Source organism: Nyctereutes procyonoides, unplaced genomic scaffold, assembly GCF_905146905.1.
Source record: "Nyctereutes procyonoides isolate TBG_1078 unplaced genomic scaffold, NYPRO_anot_genome, whole genome shotgun sequence".
Lineage (NCBI taxonomy): Eukaryota > Metazoa > Chordata > Mammalia > Carnivora > Canidae > Nyctereutes > Nyctereutes procyonoides.
In genome coordinates, this window is record NW_026575134.1 from 39,018,940 (window position 1) to 39,044,348 (window position 25,409).

The 25,409-nt window shown below is 39.0% G+C and overlaps 3 protein-coding genes across 3 annotated transcripts; 2 read left to right on the top strand and 1 right to left on the bottom strand.

Annotated features, from left to right (window-relative positions):
• The first annotated feature begins 6,158 nt into the window (after positions 1 to 6,158).
• On the top strand, positions 6,159 to 7,094 carry LOC129494194 (olfactory receptor 1013-like). Its single transcript, XM_055300945.1, has one exon. The coding sequence runs from the start codon at positions 6,159 to 6,161 to the stop codon at positions 7,092 to 7,094; it is 936 nt and encodes a 311-aa protein (XP_055156920.1).
• Positions 7,095 to 20,581: 13,487 nt separating this feature from the next.
• LOC129494195 (olfactory receptor 9G4) lies at positions 20,582 to 21,535 on the top strand. The gene has a single exon (XM_055300946.1). The coding sequence runs from the start codon at positions 20,597 to 20,599 to the stop codon at positions 21,533 to 21,535; it is 939 nt and encodes a 312-aa protein (XP_055156921.1). The 5' UTR covers positions 20,582 to 20,596.
• A 1,763-nt stretch (positions 21,536 to 23,298) lies between these two features.
• Positions 23,299 to 24,234, bottom strand: LOC129494367 (olfactory receptor 1013-like). The gene has a single exon (XM_055301246.1). The coding sequence runs from the start codon at positions 24,232 to 24,234 to the stop codon at positions 23,299 to 23,301; it is 936 nt and encodes a 311-aa protein (XP_055157221.1).
• Between the last annotated feature and the right edge of the window lie 1,175 nt (positions 24,235 to 25,409).

The window sequence follows — 25,409 nt, forward strand, 5'->3', positions numbered from 1 at the left end:
GCCACCTCATCTTCGTCACCACTTTACCCAGCAAACTCCTGTTCCTGTTATCCTTCATTTCTAAATTTAATATTAGCTCCTCAGATAAATCTTCCCTAAGGTTACACCTTATGTCGTGTCTTGTAATACAATTGTGGACACTTTATTGTGATGCTTCCATGACACTAGTCATAATGCATAAATATATGTTATATAATTATTTGATTTCTTCCCCCATACGGCAGTAGGTTCCAAAAAGCACTGTATTTTTATTTTAATTTTTACTTGTTTTTTGATTTTAAGTGATATTTATTAAAACCTTTATATATGTTATCTCATTTCATCCTTATAACAATTCTATGGGGAAGACGATTATTTCCATTTTTTTAAAATTTTTATTTATTTATGATAGTCACACACACAGAGAGAGAGAGGCAGAGACACAGGCAGAGGGAGAAGCAGGCCCCATGCACCGGGAGCCCGATGTGGGACTCCATCCCGGGTCTCCAGGATCGCGTCCCGGGCCAAAGGCAGGGTCCGAACCGCTCTGCCACCCAGGGATCCCAAGTTATTTCCATTTTATAGATAGGAAAACTGAGGCTTGGTGAGTTTACTTGCACTGCTCCTGGTCACACAGGTAGTGAGTTCTAGACTTGTGGGTCACACTTGGGCAACCTCAGTCCTGGCTTGCTTCTTAACTGTTACAAACTCACCTAAGACCTTACCTTGACTCATGGTTATATCTATCCCAACATCTGACTCAGTATTGGATATCTGGGAGTTGCTTGATAAATATATTTTGAATGTATAAATATAAAGTTTGATGTAGAGATAAAGTTTGCCCTAACCATGTGGCTTTGCTGTCTCTCAATTTCAATTTCTCAAATGCCGTCTCTCAATTTGATTGCTTACAAAACGGTTAAGTGGCACTCAATATGGTTCAGAGCTAAAATTCTTTAGTCTTTGAATTATCTTCATTATTACCATTATCACTATGGACTACAAATAATTCTTGAGAATCTATTGTGTGAAAATAATTCTATTGGCTATTCCTTTCTTCCAGATTCTGTTTTATCTCAAATACATAAATGATACTCACAAAGGAAATGAACTTGCATGTTAATTGGACCAATTATATTCATAATAAATGATCTCTCACTTCATTCTAGAAAGATAACTGAGCATTATAATTGTTCACTTGGCACCAGAAGAGCACATGAAGATCCATTTTGCTTTTAGCGGCATATCCCAAAGGGATGCTCAGGCTTATATTTTCTCTTGGCATTGTTACCACTAGAAGGAGGATTCCTGTGGCGTGAATTGAAGGCACTTTTTTTTTTCCTAAGGTAATGTGAAAAATTGTGGAATTGAATTGAAAATCAAATGAAGTCATTACATTCATAAAGTAAGTTGTGTCTAACCAGATGAAAATGCTCGGTAAATCACTATATGGACAACACTCTCCCCCATTTTTCCTATAATCAAACCATAACATAATTTGACTTTGTGAAATACAATTAAGTTTTTCTTTATTATTAGCATATTTGATGAAAATAGCTGAAATCTCTACAAATGTCTTGTGTTCAGTTCCTTTTTTTTACAGCTCAATATGTTTATTCATCATACTGTGGTCATCACAAGTGTACCTACTATCTGCCACCATACAATGCTATCACAATACCACTGAGTATATTCCCTATTTTGTGCCTTTTATTTCCGTGACTTCTTTTTTTTGTATATATTTTTTATTGGAGTTTGATTTGCCAACATATAGAATAACACCCAGTGTTCATTCAGTCAAGGGCCCCCCTCAGTGCCTGTCACCCAGTCGCCCCATCCTCCTGCCCACCTCCCTTGTTCATTTCCCAGAGTTAGGAGTTTCTCATGTTCTGTCTCCCTCTCTAGTTTTTCCCCACTTATTTTCTCTCTTTTCCCCTATAATCCCTTTCACTATTTTTAATATTCCCCAAATGAATGAGACCATATAATGTTTGTCCTTCTCTGATTGACTTATTTCACTCAGCATAATACCCTCCAGTTCCATCCACGTCGAAGCAAATGGTGGGTATTTGTTGTTTCTAATGGCTGAGGAATATTCCAGTGTATACATAGACCACATCTTCTTTATCCATTCATCTGTCAATGGACACCGAGGCTCCTTCCACAGTTTGGCTATTGTGGACATTGCTGCTATAAACACTGGGATGCAAGTGTTCCGGTGTTTCACTGCATCTGTATCTTTGGGGTAAATCCCCAGTAGTTTAATTGCTGGGTCATAGTTCAGTTCCTATCTTTTTCAGTGAAACAGGCAATTAGATGTACATGTGATAGATATCTTCATCTTCATGAATCCTCTATAGCTCTATGTAATTGTGTATTGCCCACTATTGTCTCTCCTTATATCTTGCAGGAAACTTATTAGCCCGTAAAGTAGGTCAAATTATAGAAATATAAACTTGAGCCATTATTTTCATGACCTTAAAACATTTCTTTTTCTATGTTAGGTAGTACATGGAAGAAGAGCTCAAGAGGAGTACAATTTTATCTATCATCTATCATCTATCTATCTATCATCTATCTATCTATCATCATCTATCTATCTATCATCTATCATCATCATCTATCTATCATCTCTACCCCTATTTACATGTAATCCAGCTATATCGATTTCTCTATATATATCTATCTGTACCTATATCTGTATCTATTTGCCTCTTTCTATTTTTTCACTTTTTTAGATATCTAAGATCTATATATAGAAATGTAGATAATAGATAAAATGATGTCAGGTGCATGTGGCCTGGAGAGGATGAACTAAGAACTCAGTTACTTGTGGATGACCATTTTCAGAAGCATCTACCTTTTAGAAACATCTCCCTACAAGAAGGTGTTTGAGATATGGAGAGGAGAGATGTTTTATGGGGAGAAAGTTTCTGAGCATTCCTTGACTCTAACAAGGCATGCAGTGGAGCTTTAAGTCTACAAATGAATGACAAGTAAAAGTAGCTCAAGAAAGCTCTATGTTGTGTGTCTCCACATATAAGAACACCATTCAATATATCATACATCATATTAAACTCATTCTCTTCACAAGGGTTTTTGGAATAAATGATTTCAAAGTTGGTAACAAGAATGGTAATGTTTTGCCTAAATTCCTGGCTGATTTACTTGTCTTTTGGATGCTACTAATTGTATATATGGGCTGCTAAAAGGTTTTTTTTTTTTCTAAAGCCTTTTGAGGCAAATCTCTGGTCTGCACAAAGTAGTGGGTAAGACTTCCCCATGTGCACCAGCTTTTATTCTTGCCTTTATTTTTTTGTCCTGATCTTGTTTTTCCTTTTTCACATTTTCTTATTTAGGCTACTTACCTGAGTCTCATGTCTCACCCTAAACACCTGCAACCCTTTGTTAATATGTAAAAGCATTGACATACATATTCACATATGTATATATTGACATGTATGTATATTCTATATTTTAATAACTGGAGAGGCAAATAGGAGATATTGGGGAAGAAATGTCTCTTGCAATTTTCATTCCCAATATGATTCTTCAGTCAAGCCCAGCAATTTCCCACCTTGTGTAAAAGCCGCATGTTGAAAAGGGGAGGTTTCTGCATGACAACACGTGAAACTGTAAGGAGTCATAGCATAGTTACAGTTGGAAGTCCTTGGAAGGTAAAGCAAATATATCTGAAGGACAGATGACTGAGGTGAAGAAATTGCGAAGTCATAGAGAATGCAATCTGTACTTTTAACTTCTAGTTTTCAAAGTGCTTAATCACATTTGTGATCTCTTAGAGGTCCACCCAACTAAGGAAGGTAGGTGAGACAGTAGAGTTTTGAGCTTTTAAGTTCATTTAAAATTGCAGCAGCTGGCGCACCTGGGTAGTTCAGTGGTTGAGCGTCTGCCTTTGGCTCAGGGCATGATCCTGGGATTCTGGGATTGAGTCCCGCATCAGGCTCCCCACAGGGAGCGTGCTTCTCCCTCTGCCTATGTCTCTGCTTCTGTCTCTGTGTGTCTCTCCTGAATAAGTAAATTACATCTTAAAAATAATAAAATAAAATTGGCAGCATCAAGATCAGAACTCAGGTCTTTTGGTTCTTGGGTTTAAGACTCTTTTAGGAATATGCTTTGTGAAAATGACCACCTTGAATTCTAAGAGTATTAAAATATCACTTATTCCAACCTTCTTTTGCTTATCATGAAGAATTTCTACCTTGGCAATCAATATAGCATTAGTATGTATGTATACATGCATTTTTTATTTATGTATTTTAAAGTTAAAAAGTATAGATTCTTACAATCAAATAGATACAATTCCAAGAGAGCAATTCTTAATTTTTCTCCCTTGATTTTAAGTTCATCATGTAGCACATGACCAAAACTAAGTTTTTTTTTCTCAAACATAAGAGAATTTAAAGCCTTGGATTTAAAGCAGAAATATTAGCTCAGAACTCTGACAGTGATAATTTAGCTCTTTTTTCTTTGTGCTGTGCTGGAGTAGTAGATGCTCTGGGGGTTTAACACAGACAAGTGGAAATGGTGCTTCCTGCACTGCTGGCAATACACCCGCCTCCTGTGTCTGCCCCAGAAAGAGAAAAAAAAACTGTCAAACGTTCAATTCCACAACTTTTTGTATTAACAAATCACCATCCACTTGGTGGCATAAAACAAGAAAAATTTATTTTCTTAAAGTTCTGGAGGTCATAAGTCCAAACTCAATATCACTGGGTCAAAATCAAGGTGTTGGCAGGACTACTGTCCTCCCAGAGGCTCCATTGGAGAATCCAATCTTTGCCTCAAATGCCTGGTAGTGCTGGTATTCCCTGTGGTTCTACCAGTCCAGTCTCTGCTTCTACGGCCACACTGCTTCCTCCTCCTGTGTCTGTAGTCAAATTTCCCTCTGCCCCTTTCCTATAAGGGTATTTGTGATTGCATTAAGGGCCCACTATGATAATCTTTCCATCTCAAGATTCTTGATTTTGAACTTAATGAGTCTTTCTTCATATAAGGTAATATTCCCAGGTTCCAGGAACTAGAACCTAGATATCTTTATGGGCCATATTCAGCTTGTGGTATTGCTCTAAACCATTCAGTTTGGCCAGTTCAAGTGTTTTGTTTGTTTTAACTCTTTATAGGAAATTCAACCACATTATGAACACAATTATCCGTTGATGAACAAGTTGCTTCTTTTCAGCATCCATTTGAGTGTCATACAAGTAGCTAGAGCTCACATTCCTACTGTCAAAGGAAAACTATTCTATTATTCAAGTTACATACTTTTATTTTATGCATAGATGCATAAAATTGGTTTTGAGGATAAAAGTTGAATACAATGTAGTTATTGCTTTCAAGGAAATTATAGTAAATGCATTTATGATGATATTCTAAAATACTATTAGAATAGTAAAAGCATGCTTCTTCGTAGAATTTCCTAGTAAAGACAAAAGGAGACAATGACCAGTACAGAAACCAGACCTTCTTTTTTATATCTTTCACAAGGTGCTCCATCAAATGCAAAGAGAAAAGATAACTCAATCACCCTCTCCCGAAAAGGAGGGAAAATTAGTTGAAAGATATACGGTGACAGGGAGTAAAAGGTACAGTATAATGAGTACCCTAACAAACAAGGGGTAGTGGAAGGGGAGGTGGGCAGGGGGATGGGGTTACTGGGTGACGGACACTGAGGGCAGCACTTGATGGGTTGGGCACTGGGTGTTATACTATATATTGGCAAATCGAACTCCAATAAAAATATACAAAAATATTATGAACTGTTGAAAAAAATGGAATTTTAATAGCTTTGTATGGTGACAGATGATGGCTACATTTGTGATGACACAGCATAATGTATAAACTTGTTGGATCACTAGGTTGCACACCTGAAACTAATGTAACATTGTGTGTCAACTATACTCAAAGAAAAGAATATGGTGACTCACGTTATGTTATGTGCATGATAACTGATCTCCTCTGGCAGCATAGGACTGATTTCTCATCATCTAAAATGCGTGATACTTATGGCATGGTGTTCATGTCTCACGATGAACAACATACATGCATCAGTTGGGTATTTCAGTGATCTAAAATGGCAAATGATGAGGGAGGTTGATATAATGATCTACTGACATTTTATTAATCTTTTCACAGGAAAGGACCATCGAAACCCAAGATCAATGGATGAGAAAAATTTCACTGAAGTGAAAGAATTTATACTTCTAGGGTTCACAGCAGACTTGTGGTTACAGAAAGTACTCTTTGTTATTTTCCTCTTCATCTATGTCACCAGTCTTTCAGGGAACATGACTCTGATTTCTCTGATCTGTGCTGATTCTCGGCTCCACACAGCCATGTATTTCTTCATTGGGAATCTTTCATTCCTTGATCTCTGGTACTCTTCTGTCTATGCTCCCCAAATTCTTAGGACTTGTATGGCTGAAGACAAAAGCATATCTTTTGCTGGCTGCCTAGCTCAGTTCTTCTTCTCTGCTGGTCTGGCATACAGTGAGTGTTACCTGTTGGCTGCCATGGCTTATGACCGCTATGTGGCCATCTCCAACCCTTTGCTTTATTCCCAGACAATGTCCTCAAGGTTATGTGCCAGTCTTGTTGCAGCTTCATACCTTGGTGGCTTTCTTAACTCAACCATCATTACCAGTGAGACATTTACCCTGAGCTTCTGTGGGAGCAATGTCATTGATGATTATTTCTGTGACCTGCCACCCCTTGTAAAGCTGGCCTGCGATGTGAAGGAGAGCTACCAGGCTGTGCTCTACTTCATACTGGCCTCCAATGTCATTGCTCCCACTCTGCTGATCCTGGCCTCTTACCTCTTCATCATTGCTGCTATCTTGAAGATCCGCTCCACTCAGGGCCGCCTCAAAGCTGTCTCCACCTGTGGCTCTCATCTGACAGCTGTCACCTTGTACTATGGCTCTATTCTCTTTATTTACTCCAGACCAAGTACCAGTTATGCTCTGGAAAGGGATAAAGTGGTGTCAGTGTTCTATACTGTGGTGATACCATTGTTGAATCCCTTGATCTATAGCTTAAGAAATAAGGATGTTAAAGAGGCTCTGAAGAAAATGTTAGATAAGGCACCATTTTCTTAAAAGAAAGTACTTGGGAAACATGGCTATATAGGTTTTTTTTGGTGATCTTCACATCATCGCTATTAGCCAAGACTCTCAGACATAATGAAAAAAGCAAAAAATAAAATTATTGGAGAATGTGGAAACCCTTAACTGCAATAGTCTTTTTAAGTTGGGGCTAATGTATTTGAATATGTGCTTAAAATAAATAAGTGGGTATATTTGGAAAAACTGCTATGCCTGCCAGCTGGGAACAGAGTCTAAAATTCTTAGAATTCTGAGAAGGGTGAAAGGGAGTCGGGAGTCGTTTTTGTTTTGTTTTCTTCTATTCTGTTTTTTTGCTTGCCATTATGCAAAGATTTTTTTTTTTTTGCAGCAGACGCAGGAAAGAACAGATAACCCAGAGTCACAGTGAGCTTCCAGTGAAGAAATGTTTCCTAACAATTAGAATAATCAAGGAAAAAAGAATAGGAGCTGTATGAAGATAGAAATGGAGATGTAGATAGAAATAGTAACTAGACAGATTTTAAAAAGTTTTATACCCAATGAGAAGATTAATTGTGAAAATCTCTATTAGGTGAATCAATAATTGACAGCCATTAAAGAACTATGAATGTTTGGGTTTCTTTGCTGGTTCAGTTTTATATATGAATTCATAGCAACTTAGAGAATGTTTCATCACGATGTCTCACATTTCCTAATTTTAAGTCTTTTTATGTATAAAACATGAAGCGGGATGCCTGGGTGGGTCAGCAGTTGAGCATCTGCCCTTGGCTCAGAGCGTGATTCCAGAATTTTGGGATCGAGTCCCACATCAGGGTCCCTGCAGGGAGCCTGCTTCTCCCTCTGCTTGTATCTCTGCCTCTCTCTCTCTGTATCTCTCATGAATGAATAAATAATAATAATAATAATAATAATAAATATAAAACATGAAACTATACCACACAAAAGAGCCCTAGTGTCGGTGACCAAGTATATTCATTTGTTAGTGTTGCCATAACAGAATGCCACAGACTGACTGGGTGGCTGAAACAACAGAAATTTACTTTCTCATAGTTCTGGAGACTAAAAGGCCAAGATGAAGGTGCCATTAAGGTTGATTTGTTCTGAGGCTTCTTTCCTTTGCTTGCAGGAAGCCACCCTCCTGCTTTCTCCTCACATGGTCTTTTCTGTGCACAAGTAGCTCTGGTACATCTTTGTGTGTAAAAATTTCCATCTCTTCTTTTTGTGAAGACTTGGGTCAGATTGGATTAGAGCTCATCCTAACCATCTCATTTTAATTTAATTATTTTTAAAAAAGATTTATTTATTTATTAGAGAGATAGAGAGAGAGAGAGAGAAATCATGAATGGGAGGAGAAGAGGGAGAGGGAGAGAGAGAATCCTCAAGCTGACTCTACACTGTGCATGGAGACTTGGGACTTGATTCCAGGACCCTAAGATCATGACTTGAGCTGAAATCAATAGGTAGATGCTTAGCCTACTGAACCACCCAGGTGCCTTTTAACTTAATCACTTCTATAGAGACCCTATATCCAAATACACATTCTGAGTCACTATTAGTCAACATATGAATTAGAGTTTCCATTCGACCCATAGCATTAGGGTTTAATAGGAATTTCTTAATAAATGAGAGAGGGAAATGTACCCTGGAAGTGTCATGTAGACAAGGAAGTGTAGAATATTTTCTGGTAATAAAAAAAAATTATGGACCACAAATGACACACTCTAAAAAAAGTTTAATTCAAATAATTTGGAGAGTTTCTATTCTCAGACACATTTATGATTATATTGTGATTAATGCTAAGAGTGTAAAATTTTAGTGAAATATTTTTCATCTCATCATATCCTAATTAGTATATCATCCCCATATTCTAAATGCACTCTAATTAATTCTTTAGAGACTGAGGTGTAGAGACTGGGCTACTCTGTGGAAGAGGTCTCAAAGGTCTGTTGAGAAAAACACATATATTGAGTCCAACAAAGCCTGCCAAAATATCAGAGGAAAGGGAAAAGCCTGTCACTTGCAGCATCTGTCCTTTCTGGTCAAGGGTAAGCAACTGGAACCAGGAGTAGTTAAGTGGTTTGGTCTCTCTTTGGCCTTAGCTCAATTAGAAGTGGGATACAGTGTCAGGCATGGCTCTCAAAGGATCATTGTTATGCCAAATGCACACACATCTACACACAGACACACAAGCTTCTAAATAAGGAGTCCACTAGTGATATGCTTAGCCTTCATCTAGAATTTGAAATTCAGTCTGGTAGTTACACTATGTCATACTCGGTAGGGTAAACAAGAAGGGAATAAAGTTGACATGCTTTTGGACTGTAGTGGTTCTGGTGCTCTGTGCAGTCCAAACTACTAGTGTGTGATATTATCACTTCTTGCCATTAGTTTTCAGGTGTTAGAGGGACATATTCTTCCCCTGAATGTTTAGTGCTCCAGTGGAAGGAGCAGGGAAGAGGGGAACACACATCTTGAAAAACTAAAAACTATTCTATATGGGATGCTTTAGCATGATTGGGTCAGACTTTTTCTGTCTTTTATTTCACAACACTATAATTGCAATTTATTTCAAATTCAAGGTGGATTTTGGGACATCTGGAGTGTGATGGTTATGAGTCCTTCCTTTAATAATCTTCCTTCTCAAGTGATAAAGTACACTGAATAGGAAAGTCCAGTTGAAGGTAAATTTGTCCTAAGTAGTCTGTGCTAGTTCAGAAGTAGATGGTACTTTGGGGGAAAACAACTTCAAGATATAAAGATAATTACCCATTTATTCATTCTAGAAATATTTATTCAGTGACAATTAGTTGATGGGAACAGTTATTTATGTGTTAGATACAGCAGTAAAGAAAAAAGAGAGATCTTATTGTGTCATTGCATGATGATGGACAAAAATGGACAATAAACCATATTCAGGAGTTAGAAGATGACAGTATGTCTTGGGAAAACTAGATCAGAGTCTGTGCTCATACCCTAATCTCCTGAAAATCCCATTCAAATGTCTGGCAAAGGTCTGTTCTCATCACTCTATTAAAATACTAGGCCCTCTTAACACCAGCAATCCCCATCCTCTTGTTTTGTTCAAACTCTGCTCTATTTTCCCCAAGATCCAAAATCCTTAATGTGGCTTTCAATAGGCTTTGTGAGCTGATCACTCCTGTGGTTCACTCACTGGTTCCTCCCTGCAACATCTTTACTTAACCTCTTTCAGCCTTTTGAGCCCACCAGACTCTCTCATGTGAGGACTCTGATATATGTTCTTTCTTCTCATGGAACTGCTGTCTTTTCCTCCTTACTCCTACAGTGGGCTAGCACTGGAGTCATTTCTCAGGTCTTATTTCAGTATATCTTTTTTTGTGAAGACTTTGATCAGTAGACCAAAAAATTATTAATTTTTTTCAGTTATTTGCCACTCCAGAGGGTAAGAGTAGACAAGTAGCAATATAACCACTGTCAGATATTTCCATTTTCCCTCAAGTTATATCATATTAAAGATAAACTTAATAAGGCACAGGTATTTTTCATTATATAGATAAGCGATAACACAGCAGAGGAAGTTCATAGTAACTATTGAGATGATGGCTATCACCCACCGGTTTGCACATTATCAATATAATGACCATAAATCCCTGTCAAGGTAACAATTACTCAAGCATGAGCAAATTCAGAAAAAATTATAGTGTACAAATGAACACCAGCATAGCACTAGAAATGTGAAGCTCTTGAGTTGTAAGATATTTAAGGGGAAATCAATTAATGTGAGTAATTTAGTTTGGCTGAAGTCCTAAATAGATGAAGACAAGTAGTGAGAGAGAGTTGTAAAGATAGGTTAAAGCCTACTTATGGAAGGGGGTGTAAGCATGTGTGGTTTGTGTGCTAAATAGATGAGATCCATTATATGATAATGGAGAAATGAATGATGTTCAGGATTCCAAGCTTTACCTACCACAATGTCACTGATCAAGTCATGTTTTCTCTGAACATTATCAGCTACATTTGAAACATAAGGACACTTAATATTTTTTAAAAAATTTTATTTATTTATTCATGAGACACACACACACACACACACACACACACACACATACACACACACAAAGAGGCAGAGACAGGCCGAGGGAGAAGCAGGGTACTTGCAAGGAGCCCAATGCAAGACTTGATCCTGGACCCTGGGATCATGCCCTGAGCCAAAGGCAGACGTTCAACTGCTAGTCACCCAGGCATTCCAGGACCCTTAATATTTAAAGATTAAGATACCTGCCTTCCTAACAAGCAGCAATAGTAGACCCTGGGGTAGAAAATTCACATTTACATCCTAGTTACAAACTGATTCTGTCTTAGCTCAAAGGAAAATGTTTCAAACATGGAAATAAATCACAATCCTCTCTCAGTATTGGCTTTCTCCCACTACCTTTTTTAGCTAAGGGACAGTCAGCTGGTTACTGGGGCATCAGCCCCAATTCTGTATGTTTTAAATTAGATTCCTCTTTTTAGAGTATCCATCAGAAGTGTTTTTTTTAAAAAAGATTTTATTTATTTATTCTTGAGACACACACACACACACACAGAGAGAGAAAGAGAGGCAGAGACATAGGCAGAGGGAGAAGCAGCCTCCACGCAGGGATCCCCATGTGGGACTTCAACCCGGGACTCCAGGATCATGCCCTGGGCTGAAGGCAGGAGTTTATAAACAGCTGAGCGTCCCTCAGAGCTTTAAAGCTAAAGATAAGTTGGAAGTATTCACAGCTTCTCAATGAATCCTTGATGCCAAAATTTGGGCTCTTCCTAATGTTCAGCATTTACTATATCAAAAAATAACTCAGCTCTGTATATGAATCTCATATCAACAAGAGAAGGTGGGGAAAATGTTTTTAAAGAAGGCTTTTTTTAGTATGTTTTTTTCTAAATAGTTTATTTATTCATGAGACACAGACAGAGAGAGAGAGAGGCAGAGACACAGGCAAAGGGAGAAGCAGACTCCATGCAGGGAGCCCGATGTGGGACTTGATCCCAGGTCTCTAGGATCACACCCTGGGCCAAAGGCAGCACTAAACTGCTGAGTCACCAGGGCTGCCCTGGTATGTTTTTTTTATTGGAGTTTGCTTTGCCAACATATAGCATAACACCCAGTGCTCATCCTGCCAAGTGCCCCCCTCAGTGTCCATCATCCAGTCACTCCATCCTCCCACACATCTCCCCTTCCACCACCCATTCATTTCCCAGACCTAGGTTCATGTTTTCTCACCCTCACTGATATTTTCACTCACTTTTTCTCCTTAACCCTTTATCCCCTTTCACTATTTATAATATTCCCCGTATGAATGAGAGCATATAATGTTTGTCCTTCTCCTATTGACTCACTTCACTCAGCGTAATACCCTCCAGTTCCATCCACATCGAAGCAAATGGTGGGTATTCGTCATTTCTAATGGCTGAGGAATATTCCATTGTACACATAGGCCACATCTTCTTTATCCATTCATCTGTTGATGGACACCGAGGATCCTTCCACAGTTTGGCTATTGTGGACATTGCTATTATAAACATTGGGGTGCAGGTGCCTCGGTCTTTCATTGCATCTGTATCTTTGGGGTAAATACCCAGCAGTGCAATTGCTAGGTCATAGGGCAGATATATTTTTTCTTTGAGGAACCTCCACACAGTTTTCCAGAGTGGCTGCACCAGTTCACATTCCCACCAACAGTGCAGGAGGGTTCCCCTTTCTCCACATCCTCTCCAACATTTGTTGTTTCCTGTCTTGTTAATTTTTCCCATTCTCACTAGTGTGAGGTGGTATCTCATTGTGGTTTTGATTTGTATTTCCCTGATGGCAAGTGATGCGGAGCATTTTCTCATGTGCATGTTGGCCATGTCTATGTCTTCCTCTGTGAGATTTCTGTTTATGTCTTTTGCCCATTTCATGATTGGATTGTTTGTTTCTATGCTGTTGAATTTAATAAGTTCTTTATAGATCTTGGATACTAGACCTTTATCTGCTAGGTCGTTTGCAAATATCTTCTCCCATTCTGTAGGTTGTCTTTTAGTTTTGTTGACTGTTTCTCTTGCTGTGCAGAAGCTTTTTATCTTGATGAAATCCCTATAGTTCATTTTTGCTTTTGTTTCTCTTTTTTTTAAATTTTCACCATTTTTTAAAATTTTTATTTATTTATGATAGTCACACACACACAGAGAGAGAGGCAGAGACACAGGCAGAAGGAGAAGCAGGCTCCATGCACCGAGACCCCGATGTGGGATTCGATCCCGGGTCTCCAGGATCGCGCCCTGGGCCAAAGGCAGGCGCCAAACCACTGCACCACCCAGGGATCCCTGCTTTTGTTTCTCTTGCCTTCAGAGAGGTGTCTTGCAAGAAGTTACTGTTGCCGAATTCCAAAAGGGTGTTGCCTGTGTTCTCCTCTAGGATTTTGATGGATTCTTGTATCACATTTAGATCTTTCATCCATTTTGAGTTTATCTTTTTGTCTGGTGTAAGAGAGTGGTCTGGTTTCATTCTTCTGCATGTGGCTATTCAATTTTCCCAGCACCATTTATTGAAGAGACTGTCCTTTTTCCAATGGATAGTCTTTCTGGCTTTGTCAATTATTAGTTGATCATAGAGTTGAGGGCCCATTTCTGGGTTCTCTATTCTGTTCTATTGATCTATGTTTCTGTTTTTGTGCCTATACCACACAGTCTTGATGATAACAGGTTTGTAGTACAACCTGAAATCTGAAATTGTGATGCCCCCAGCTCTGGTTTTCTTTTTTAATATTCCCCTGGCTATTCTGGGTCTTTTCTGATTCCACACAAATCTTAAGATGATTTGTTAAAACTCTCTCAAGAAAGTCCATGGTATTTTGATAGTGATTGCATTGAACGTGTAAATTGCCCCGGACAGCATAGACATGTTCACGATATTAATTCTTCTAATCCATGAGCCTGGAATATTTTTCCATCTCTTTTGTGTCTTCCTCAATTTCTTTCAGAAGTGTTCTGTAGTTTTCAGGGTATAGATTCTTTACCTTTTTGTTTTTTAAAAGATTTTATTAATTTATTCATGACACAGACACACACACACACACACACACACAGAGGCAGAGACACAGGCAGAGGGAGAAGCTGGTTCCATGTAGGAAGTCCAATTTGGGACTCAATCCCAGGTCTTCAGGATCACACCCTGGACTGAAGTCGGCACTAAACCACTGAGCCACCTGGGCTGCCCAATCCTTTACCTCTTTGGTTAGGTTTATTCCTAGGTATCTTATGCTTTTGGGTGCAATCGTAAATGGGATTGACTCCTTAATTTCTCTTTCTTTAGTCTCATTGTTAGTGAATAGAAATGCCACTGACTTCTGGGCATTGGTTTTATATCCTGCCACACTGCCAAATTGCTGTATGAGTTCTAGCAATCTTGGAGTGGAGTCTTTGGGATTTTCTATGTGCAATATCATGTCATCTGCGAAGAGGGAGAGTTTGACTTCTTCTTTGCCAATTTGAATGCCTTTTATTTCTTTTTGTTGCCTGATTTCTGAGGCGAGGACTTCTAGTACTATGTTGAATAGCAGTGGTGAGAATGGACATCCTTGTTGTATTCCTGATCTTAGAGGAAAGTCTCTCAGTGATCCTTATTGAGAATAATATTTTCTGTAGGCTTTTTATAGATGGCTTTTAAGATGCTGAGGAATGTTCCCTCTATCACTACACTCTGAGGAGTTTCGATCAAGAATGGATGCTGTATTTTGTCAAATGCTTTCTCTGCATCTATTGAGAGGATCATATGGTTCTTGTTTTTTTCTCTTGCTGATATGATCAATCACATTGATTGCTTTACGAGTGTTGAACCAGTCTTGCATCCCGGGGATAAACCCCACTTGGTCATGGTGAATAATCTGCTTAATGTACGACTGGATCCTATTGGCTAGTATCTTGTTGAGAATTTTTGCATCTGTGTTCATCAGAGATATTGGTCTATAATTCTCCTTTTTGGTGGGGTCTTTGTCTGGTTTTGGAATTAAGGTGATGCTGGCCTCATAGAACGAGTTTGAAAGTATTCTGCCCCTTTCTATCTTTCTGAACAGCTTTAGTAGAATAGGTATTCTTTCTTCTTTAAAGGTTTGATAGAATTCCCCTGGGAAGCCATCTGACCCTGGGCTTTTGTACCTTGGGAGGTTTTTGATGACTGCTTCAATTTACTCCCTGGTTATTGGCCTGTTCAGGTTTTCTATTTCTTCCTGTTCTAATTTTGGTAGTTTGTGGTTTTCCAGAAATGTGTCCATTGCTTTTAGATTGTCTAATTTATTGGCATATAGCTGCTCATATTATGTTTTTAAAATTGTTTGTATTTTCTTGGTATTGGTGGTGATCTCTCCTTTCTCATTCATGATTTTATTAATTTGAATCTTTTTTCTTTATAATAAGGCTGGCTAATGGTTTATCTATCTTATTTTTTCTTTCAAAGAACCAACTCCTGGTTTTGTTGATCTGTTCTACAGTTCTTCTGGTCTCTATTTCATTGAGTTCTGCTCAAATCTTTATTAACTCTCTTCTTCTGCTTGGTGTAGGTTTAATTTGCTGTTCTTTCTCCAGGTCCTTTAGGTGCGAAGTTAGCTTGTGTATTTGAGTTTGTTTCCAATTTTTTGAGGGATGCTTGTATTGAGATGTTTTTCTCTCTCAGGACTGCTTTTGCTGTATCCCACAGATTTTGAATGGTTGTATCTTCATTTTCATTAGTTTTCATGAATCTTTTTAATTCTTCTCTAATTTCCTGGTTGACTCATTCCTCTTTTAGCAGGATGCTCTTTAACTTCCATGTGTTTGAGATTCTTCTAAATTTCTTCCTGTGATTGAGTTCTAGTTTCAAAGTATTGTGGTCTGAAAATATGCGGGGGACAATCCCAATCTTTTGGTATTGGTTGAGACCTGATTTGAGACCTAGTATGTGGTCTATTCTGTAGAAAGTTCCATGTGCACTTGAGAAAAATGTGTATTCAGTTGGGTTCAGATGCAAATTTCTGTATATATCTGTGAAATCAATCTGGTCCAGTGTATTATTTAAAGATCTTGTTTCTTTGGTGATGCTGTGCTTAGAATATCTGTCATTTGCAGAAAGCACCATGTTGAGGTCTCCCAGTATTAGTGTATTATTATCTAAATATGTCTTTACTTTGGTCATTAATTGATTGATATACTTGGAAGCTCCCATATTAGGGGCTTAAATATTCATTATTGTTAGGTCCTCTTGTTGGATAGACCCTTTAAGTATGATATAGTGTCCCTTTTCATCTCTTACTACAGTCTTTGGGATAAAGTTTAATTTATCTGATATGAGGATTACTACCCCTGCTTTCCTTTGAGGACCATTTGAATGTTAAATGGTTTTCCAACCTAATTTTGAGGCTGGAGGTGTCCTTACATCTCAAATGAGTCTCTTGTAGATAGAAAATAGATGGGTCTTGCTTTTTTATCCAGTCTGAAACCCTGCGCCTTTTGATGGGATCATTTAGCCCATTCACGTTGAGTTACTACTGAAAGATATGAATTTAGTGTCATGATACCTTTCAGTCCCTTTTTTTGTGGATTATTTCTTTGTGCTTCCTCTTTCTTTTACAGAGTCCCCCTTACTATTTCTTGCAGAGATGGTTTGGTGGTCACATATTCATTCAGTTTCTGCCTATCTTGGAAGCTCTTTATCTCTCCTTCTATTCTGAATGAGAGCCTTGCTGGATAAAGTATTCTTGGCTGCATGTTCTCATTTAGGACCTTGCATATATCCTGCCAGCCCTTTCTGGCCTGCCGGGTCTCTGTGGAGAGGTCTGCTGTTAATCTAATATTTCTCCCCATATAAGTTAGGGATCTCTTGTCTCTTGCTGCTTTAAGGAATTTCTCTTTGGAATTTGCAAGTTTCACTATTAAATGTTGAGGTGTTGAATGGTTTTTATTGATTTTGAGAGGGACCTCTCTATCTCCTGGATCTGAATGCCTGTTTCCCTCCCCAAATTGGGGAAGTTCTCAGCTATGATTTGTTCAAATATGCTTTCTGTCCCTCTGTCCCTCTCGGTCCCCTCTGGAACCCTAATTATATGTAGATTTTTCTTTCTGAGGCTATCATTTATTTCCCTTAACCTTTCCTCATGGTCTTTTAATTGTTTTTCTCTTTTTTCCTCAGCATCCTTCCTTGCCATCAACTAGTCTTCAATGTCACTCACTCTTTCTTCTACCTCATTAACCCTCATCGTTAGGACTTGCAGTTTGGGTTGCATCTCATTTAATTGATTTTTGATTTTGGCCTTATTAGGACTAACGTCTGCAGTCATGAAGTCTCTTGAGTCCTTAATGCTTTTTTTTTCCAGAGCCACCAGTAGCTTTATAATTGTGCTTCTGAACTGGCTTTCTGACATTGAATTGTAATCCAAATTTTATAACTCTGTAGGAGAGAGGACTGTTTCTGATTCTTTCTTTTGTGGTGAGTTCTTCATTCTAATCATTTCGCTTAGTGCAGAGTGGCTGTATGAGCGGGCTGCATCAAGAAAATCAACCACAACCTAAGTAAATTTCACCCTAGATGATTCTAATGAGGTCAGAGGCCAGAAATTGAAAACAAAGATCAGAACAAAATAAAACAAAAGGACCACTAAACTGAAAAACAAATTTTAAAACAAAGTAGTAAAAATAAAAGGCCAAGAATCCCAAAGAAGAAGAAAAAAAAGAAGAGAAAAAAGCAAAATTAAAGAGGAAAGAAAAAAAGAAAAGAGAAAAAAAAAAGAGAGAAAAGGGGCGGGGACTGGGAGATGGTCATGACGAAGTTGTAGTAGAGGGAGAATGTAGCCTATCTGAGGATTCCTAGAGTGTGATCCTCTTGGTTCTGAGTATATTAATTTCTGTATGTTAGAAGATGCTCAGTCCCAAACTTATATAAACCAGAAACATTTGTAGAAAGCCCCAACATTGACCACCAAAGCATAAATGAGATAAAAGAGGGGGGCAAAATGGGAATGAGGAATCTCACAGAATGAACCAGCTCGGTATACCACTTGTTTCTGGGTGCATGCTGATCATCTTTTAGAAGGTATTAACTTCCACCTTTGTAGAACAATATGAGGCAGGGAAAACAAACAAACAAACAAACAAAAACCTATCTTGTATATCTCCCAAAATTAAGTTGAGTATGTTGAAAGGAATCTAGAAGTGGAAAATATATCTAAGACCTGTAATTGTAGAAATATGAAAGCCAAAATGGAAGAAAGTTAAAAATTAAGAGTTGGTAAAATATTGTAGTTAAGATGGGAAAAGAGAAAAAATATTGGGAATTTTTAGTCTGATATAAAAACGAGTTATACTGGAAAAAGGAAAAAAGAAAAAAGGAGGGGTTGCCTCTAGTTCTATATACTGTAAATCTCTCGACTTCCCCTGGAACTTTCCAGCGCTGCTCGGTCAAGAACTTGCTCTTCCCCTGTCCTCCCAGCTGGTCTTCTGGGGGAGGGGCCTGCTGTGCTGATTCTCAGGTGTGTGCACCTGGAGGAGATGCCCCGCCCCCCCCCCCACGTTGCGGGCTCAGTGGGAGCTGTTTACCACGTGAAGCCCCCGCTCCCTGGTGGCCCCACTCAGTCCCAGGCACAGGGTGACACCAGGAGGAATAGCCACCCCAGCGGCAGCCAGGTCTCCAGCTCTGGAGTCAGCTCCTGCAGTAACTCCCATAGCAGGTCCCCGTCTGCAGGGGCCTGGGTGCTCCAGGGGCAGGGGGCACTGACCTGCACAGCTCAGGGCACCCTGCAGCAGGAGCATCCTCGCTGTCTTGGGCCCTTCCTGCCTCCGTCTGTCTCGGGGAAGTGCAAGATCCTGGGCTGTGTCCCCCGATGCCCTGGGATTCGGGACCTGCACTGCTGGGATCGCGCTCCTGGAGCCGTGCAGCCCCCTCCGAGCTGAGCCGTCAGAGCTTTCCCCGAGCCCCCCCAGGAGCTCTCCAGCCCTTTAGGGAGCTCGGCCCACGGTGTGCGGCGGCTCTCCCCCGGGGGGCACCTCCTCTGTTAGTGACCCCGGGGATCTGGGGGCTCCATGCCCCTCCTGGTATCCTGCCCGAGCTCCCTGCTGAGCACCTTTCCCTCCGGGAAGAATCCGGTGTGGTTTTTTTAAGGTTCCCGCTTCTCTGGGGTGGGGCTTTCCTGTCCCCGAGGCTCCCGCCGCCCCCCTTAGCCTGGCTCCTCACGGGGCCCCTCCCCCACTGGACTCTTTTTTATTTTATTTTTATTTTTATTTTATTTTATTTATTTTATTTATTTTATTTTATTTTATTTTATTTTATTTTATTTATTTTATTTTATTTTTTCCCCACTTTGCTACGTTGTTAGAATCCAGAACCTTTCTCTCTGTAACATTCAGGATGTTCTCTCTTTAAATGTCAAGTCAGATTTGTAGGTGTTCAGGACGATTTGAAGGTTACCTAGGTAAGTTGGTGGGGCCAGGTGAGTTGGGGACCCTACTCCTCTGCCATCTTGCCCCGCCTCTCTAAAAAAAAAGCTTTTTAAAAGATCTTTTTGTTAATTAAAGAAATTCAGGTTATCAGAGGATTATATATTGTCTTAGCCAGCCCAGCAAGAGAAAAAAGTTTACTTCTAAAAGACATAAATGGCTTAACAATTGAGAGTACATACTCTTTTTTGTTTTAAAGATGTTATTTATTTATTCATGAGACATACAGAGAGAGGCAGAGACACAGGCAGAGGGCGAAGCAGGCTCCTGCGGGGAGCCTGATATGGAACTGGATCCCAGGATCCTGGGATCACGACCTCAGTGTAAGGTAGATGCTCAACCACTGAGCCACCCAGGCGTCCCAAGCACATACTCTTGGTAAGGAAAATTTTGGGTTCAAATACCAGCTCTGCTGGTGACCTATTCTGTGACTGTGGAATTTTTTCTTAAACTCCATGAGAATCATAATAGTATCTACTTTATAAAGTTGTGGAGAGGATTGTGTGGTTCAGGGTTAGCATTTAGGATATTAACTGGTACAGCGAGTAACATATATATTATATTATATCATATTATATGTAAATGTTGTATTGATAGTCACAGGAGTGGTATAGTATATTGGTATCTATATAATTATCAGCATAAAGCCTGACACATAAATCCTCAACGATGCATGAAGGATACTAAAATTTTTTCAGCAGTTACTATGTACTTGACATTGGGTTGGATATTTTCATGCATGTCTTCTTTACTCAATCAAACAAACTGCTGAGGGCTTCATTTTTCTTCTCTGTTTGGTGGGACTAAGGGACTTACCCTGCATTAAAAATTAATAAGTGAAAGCCCTAATTTCACAATCAGATTTGAATAGCAATTCCTGTGGTCTTCCCAAGTCACAGACTGAAGTTCTATCATTCTAGTTAATCATAGATAAAAGTCCATAAATGCCCTAGTAATTACTGATTTAACTTATACCTTTGTTTATTTTAATAGAAAAATCACAAAATGATTTTTTTCCCCCTCAAAACCTTTGTCAGGCTTTCTCCTCTGTGGACATGGAAGTAGGAAACCGTACCATTCTGACTGAATTCATCTTGGTGGGCTTCTCAGCAGACCCACGGTGGCAGCTGATTCTATTTGGAATATTTCTGATGCTCTATTTGATGACTTTGTCAGGGAACATGACCCTGGTTATCCTAATTCGAATTGATTCCCGCTTGCACACCCCTATGTACTTCTTCATTGGCAATTTGTCCTTTTTGGATTTTTGGTACACTTCTGTGTATACTCCCAAAATCTTGGCTAATTGTGTCTCAGAAGATAAACGTATTTCCTTGGCTGGATGTGGAGCCCAGTTGTTCTTTTCCTGTGTTGTAGCCTACACCGAATGCTATCTCCTAGCAGCCATGGCATATGACCGGTATGCAGCAATCTGTAACCCATTGCTTTATTCAAGTATGATGTCCAATTCTCTCTGTACTGGGCTTGTTGCCGGCTCCTACTTAGGAGGACTTTTGAATGCCATAGCTCATACTGCTAACACTTTCCGCTTGAGTTTCTGTGGTAAAAATATCATTGACCACTTCTTCTGTGATGCACCACCATTGGTAAAAATGTCTTGTACAGATACCCACATCTATGAAAAAGTCCTCCTGGGTGTGGTGGGCTTCACAGTCCTCTCCAGCATTCTTGCCATCCTGGTTTCCTATTGCAACATCCTTCTGGCTATCCTGAGGATCCGCTCAGCTTCAGGAAGGCGCAAAGCCTTCTCCACCTGTGCTTCACACCTCATTTCGGTCATGCTCTTCTATGGATCCTTGCTTTTCATGTATTCAAGGCCAAGTTCCACCTATTCCCTGGAGAGAGACAAAGTGGCTGCTCTGTTCTACACTGTGGTCAACCCATTGCTCAACCCTCTCATCTATAGCCTGAGAAACAAAGACGTCAAAGACGCCTTCTGGAAAGCAACACAAACCATAAGGCTGCAGAGATGAAGGTTATCTTTTTGCAGAATGTTCTTATTGCATAATTTTCCAAATTATTGGCTTATATGTATGTTGGTAATCATTGAAATTCTCAAGTAAACATAACCCATACTTAAAGGAATGACACATTGAGGAAAAGAGTGACACATCACTCTTTAATTGTTTATTATTATTTTGTGATTAAACTATTTTAAACCTTATAACATCGGGTTGTTTGATGTTTTACAATATTGTCTTTTATTTTTAGTAGTGCTATATTTACACAAAGCTCATCCTCTTGATTATCTTTGGGGGGTCTTGGAAAGAAAAAAGTAACTGGATAGTTTTTGTGCAACCAGTTTGTCTTTGAACCTTGGAAAGCCAATTTTATTGTGTGGGGAAAATATCTAGACTGGCTAAACTTCTGGAAATTTACTAAAGAGTTTACAAGTGTTTATTTTTAGAAGGCATTCTCTCCATATTTCTTCATAAAGTGCTAATTGAGTCTATAGAAAATATCTTTGTAAATCTTGTATCTTCTACATCAATTTAATGTTAGGCAATATGTTTAATAGTTTTTTAGGACGAGCAAATAAACAAACATCCAAAGTACCTTTCTAATTCCATGGAGAGATATGTATTTCTGAAATTTTGTATCACCTCAAAACAGTGATTTCTCCATGGAGAACAGAATGAGTGTTCTACTTTATACTCTCTCACCTCATAACATCACATAGTCTCCTCATGGAGAAAAAGATTAGGAAAGAACTGAAACAAACCAACTAACAAAACCCCACTGTATTCTAGACTCAATACTTCTTTTTTCCCCCCACCAGATCATCTTATACATGAAGAAACTTATGGCTCAATAACCAGTACATGACAGATTTAGTTGATATTTTTTAAATACTTACAAACACAGTGAATATTAAGGATTATTAGTTACATGTGACTAATGAGTAGCTTGTGCCTCACCAGTTAGTACTTTATTATTGAAAGACAAGAGCTATTACTGTAATGGACACAGTTATAAAATACATTTAAATTAAAAGTTTAGAACTAGATGGAGTCACTTCAGCATTTCTTCTGACACTTCCAGTCTTTCTTTTCCTCTGCATTCATCAAAAATAGCACCTTCTCTTTTCATCACAATATTCTTAATATTTTCTTATTTTTTTAAAAAAGATTTTTATTTATTTATTAATTTAATTTAATTTATTTGAGAGAGAGAGAGAGAGCTAGAGGGAGAGGGTGAGAATCTCAAGCAGACTCTCCACTGAGCATAGAGCCTAATGTGGGGCTCAATCCCACAACCCTGAATCAAGAGTCAGATGCTCAATCAACTGAGCCACTCAGGTGCCTCAACATTTTTTAATTCTTCTATCACAGAATAACTGTAAGTACTGGATGAGAAGGATTTGGGGTATATTACATGTCTCCAGAATTTCTTCACATTTTCAGAAAGCTCAGTATGTAGGGGAAAAAATAGGCCAAACCTAGGGGAGATAGCAAAGTAAATTTAATCTTTTGGGATTGTAGAAACAACATATATAGTTTTATTTTGCATTAAACCCTAATGTTGCTTTTTAAAAACTATATTAATATTGAATTGAATCAATATGTTGTAGTATAAATTATAGTCTGATCACTAAAGCAAATCAAACTAATACGCACAAAATTTTTGTCACTGGATTTGACTAGAAAAAAGGGGTGTTGTTTAAAAAAGTCAGTTCCCTAAACTTCTCCTGAAGCAGCCCTTTTTTTCTGAGCACTGATTTGAGAAACGTATCAACTTAGACATCTGATTGTGTTAACCAGATGAGCTTTTTCAGAGCTTCTTTCACATCCTTATTCCTTAGACTATAGATCATGGGATTCAACATGGGGAATAGCACAGTATAAAATGTTGATACCATTTTGTCCCTCTCAAGAGAATAGCTGGAACTTGGGCGAGAGTAGATGTAGAGAATGGAGCCATAGTACAACGTGACTGAGACCAGGTGGGAGGAGCATGTGGAGAAGGCCTTGCGTCGGCCCTGGGTGGAGCGGATCCTTAAGATGGCAGCAATGATGAACATGTAGGAAGCAAGGATGAGCGCCGTGGGAGTGATGACATTGGAGGCCAGGAGGAAGTACAACACAGCCTGATAGCTCTCCTTCACATCACATGCCAATTTCACCAGTGGTGGGACATCACAGAAAAAATCGTCGATGACATTGTCACCACAAAAATCCAATGTGAATGTGTTACTGGTAAGTATTATTGCATTGACAAAACCTCCAGTATAGGAGTATAAAACCAAACAGATGCACAGTCTACTTGACATGGTCTGAGCATACAGCAGGGGGTTGGAAATGGCTGCATAGCGGTCATAAGCCATGGCGGCCAACAGGTAACACTCACTATATGCCAACCCAGCAGAGAAGAAGAACTGACAGACACAGCCAGCAAAGGAGATGCTTTTGTCTTCAGAGATGCAGGTCATGAGGATCTTTGGTGTGTAGACGGAGGAATACCAGATATCCAGAAAAGATAGATTCCCAATGAAAAAATACATGGGTGTGTGCAGCCGGGAGTCATTACAGATCAACACTATGAGGGTGGCATTTGCTACCACAGTCAGAGAGTACACGCCAAGGAATACCACAAACAGGACCAGCTGCATCACTGGGTCTGTCGTGAAGCCCACCAGGATGAACTCAGTCACTGTATGATTGCTTCTCTCCATGGCTTAAAGAGGTCTCACCTAGAACTGAAAGAGTGAAGAGTTTAATTGCCTGAGCCAATACTACAGAACATTCTCAGTGTTAGGCCTGTGACATGTGGTCAAGGCTATGGATGTCAGGGCAAGGGAGATCAGAGCAGGAATCTTGCCTGACTAGTGCAGGTGAGAAAAGCTTTCTGAGTGTCAACATATTCATTTCAATGAAATGCATTTTAAACAGGAAAGCTTGAGTGCTTTTGGGGGCTTATTCATTTTTTTTAAGAAAATATTTCTTGAGTTCCAGGTGTCAACTAGGCATTGGGATACAGCAGTGAGGACAACAGGGATGACCCTTATTCTATGGAGACTCTATTTAGAAGAGTGACTACATACTAAATAAACACATACATGTAGAAATATTTTCAGTTAATGTTAGAGATTTTAAGAAAATGAAACTGGATGATTGGGTGAAAATGAACTAAGGGAAAGGGAAATTAAACTTAGACTCTGAGAGGGAAAAGTCCTTTCTTGTTTGTGAGGTACAAATACACAAAATTTTCAAAGTTCACAAGAGATGGGAAAGTCCCCGTGGTTGAGAAGGTGGTGACATTTGAAAGGTGATAAAATATGCCACCCCCAAATAGGCCAGTTTGTCGTATTTTTCTTTTTCATTGATGTTGTAGCATGTATGATTACTTTGTTTTTATTGCCAAGTAATATTCCTTTATATGAACACACCATATTTTGTTTACTCACTCATCAACTGACACGTTTTATATTTTCTACTTTTGCCAGTTATGAACAATGCTGCTATGAGCATTCTTGTACAAACTTTGTATGGACATATGTTTTCATTTGTCTTGAGAAGATACCTAGGAGTAGAATTGCTGATTCACATGATGTACCTCTAAGTAACATCCTGAGAAATTACCAAACTGTCTTCCAAATTAACCCTGCCAGTTTGCCGTCACATCAGCAAAGTATGTGGGTTCCAGCTTTTCCTCATCCTGATACAAGTAATTATCTTTTAGATACTTGGATGTGAGGTGGTATATAATTGTGGTTTTGATTTATGGTTTCTTTTCTTAAGAATTTATTTATTTATTTGAGAGAGAGAGAGAGAGAGAGAGAGAGAAGGAGAGAGAAAGAAAGGAGGGGTGAAGGGCAGAGAGAAAGAGAGAATCCCAGACTCCCCGCTT

Bases quoted from the DNA above. Each gene is read 5' to 3' on its own strand.
- LOC129494194 (XM_055300945.1), top strand. From the start codon at position 6,159: ATGGATGAGAAAAATTTCACTGAAGTGAAAGAATTTATACTTCTAGGG.
- LOC129494195 (XM_055300946.1), top strand. From the start codon at position 20,597: ATGGAAGTAGGAAACCGTACCATTCTGACTGAATTCATCTTGGTGGGC.
- LOC129494367 (XM_055301246.1), bottom strand. From the start codon at position 24,234: ATGGAGAGAAGCAATCATACAGTGACTGAGTTCATCCTGGTGGGCTTC.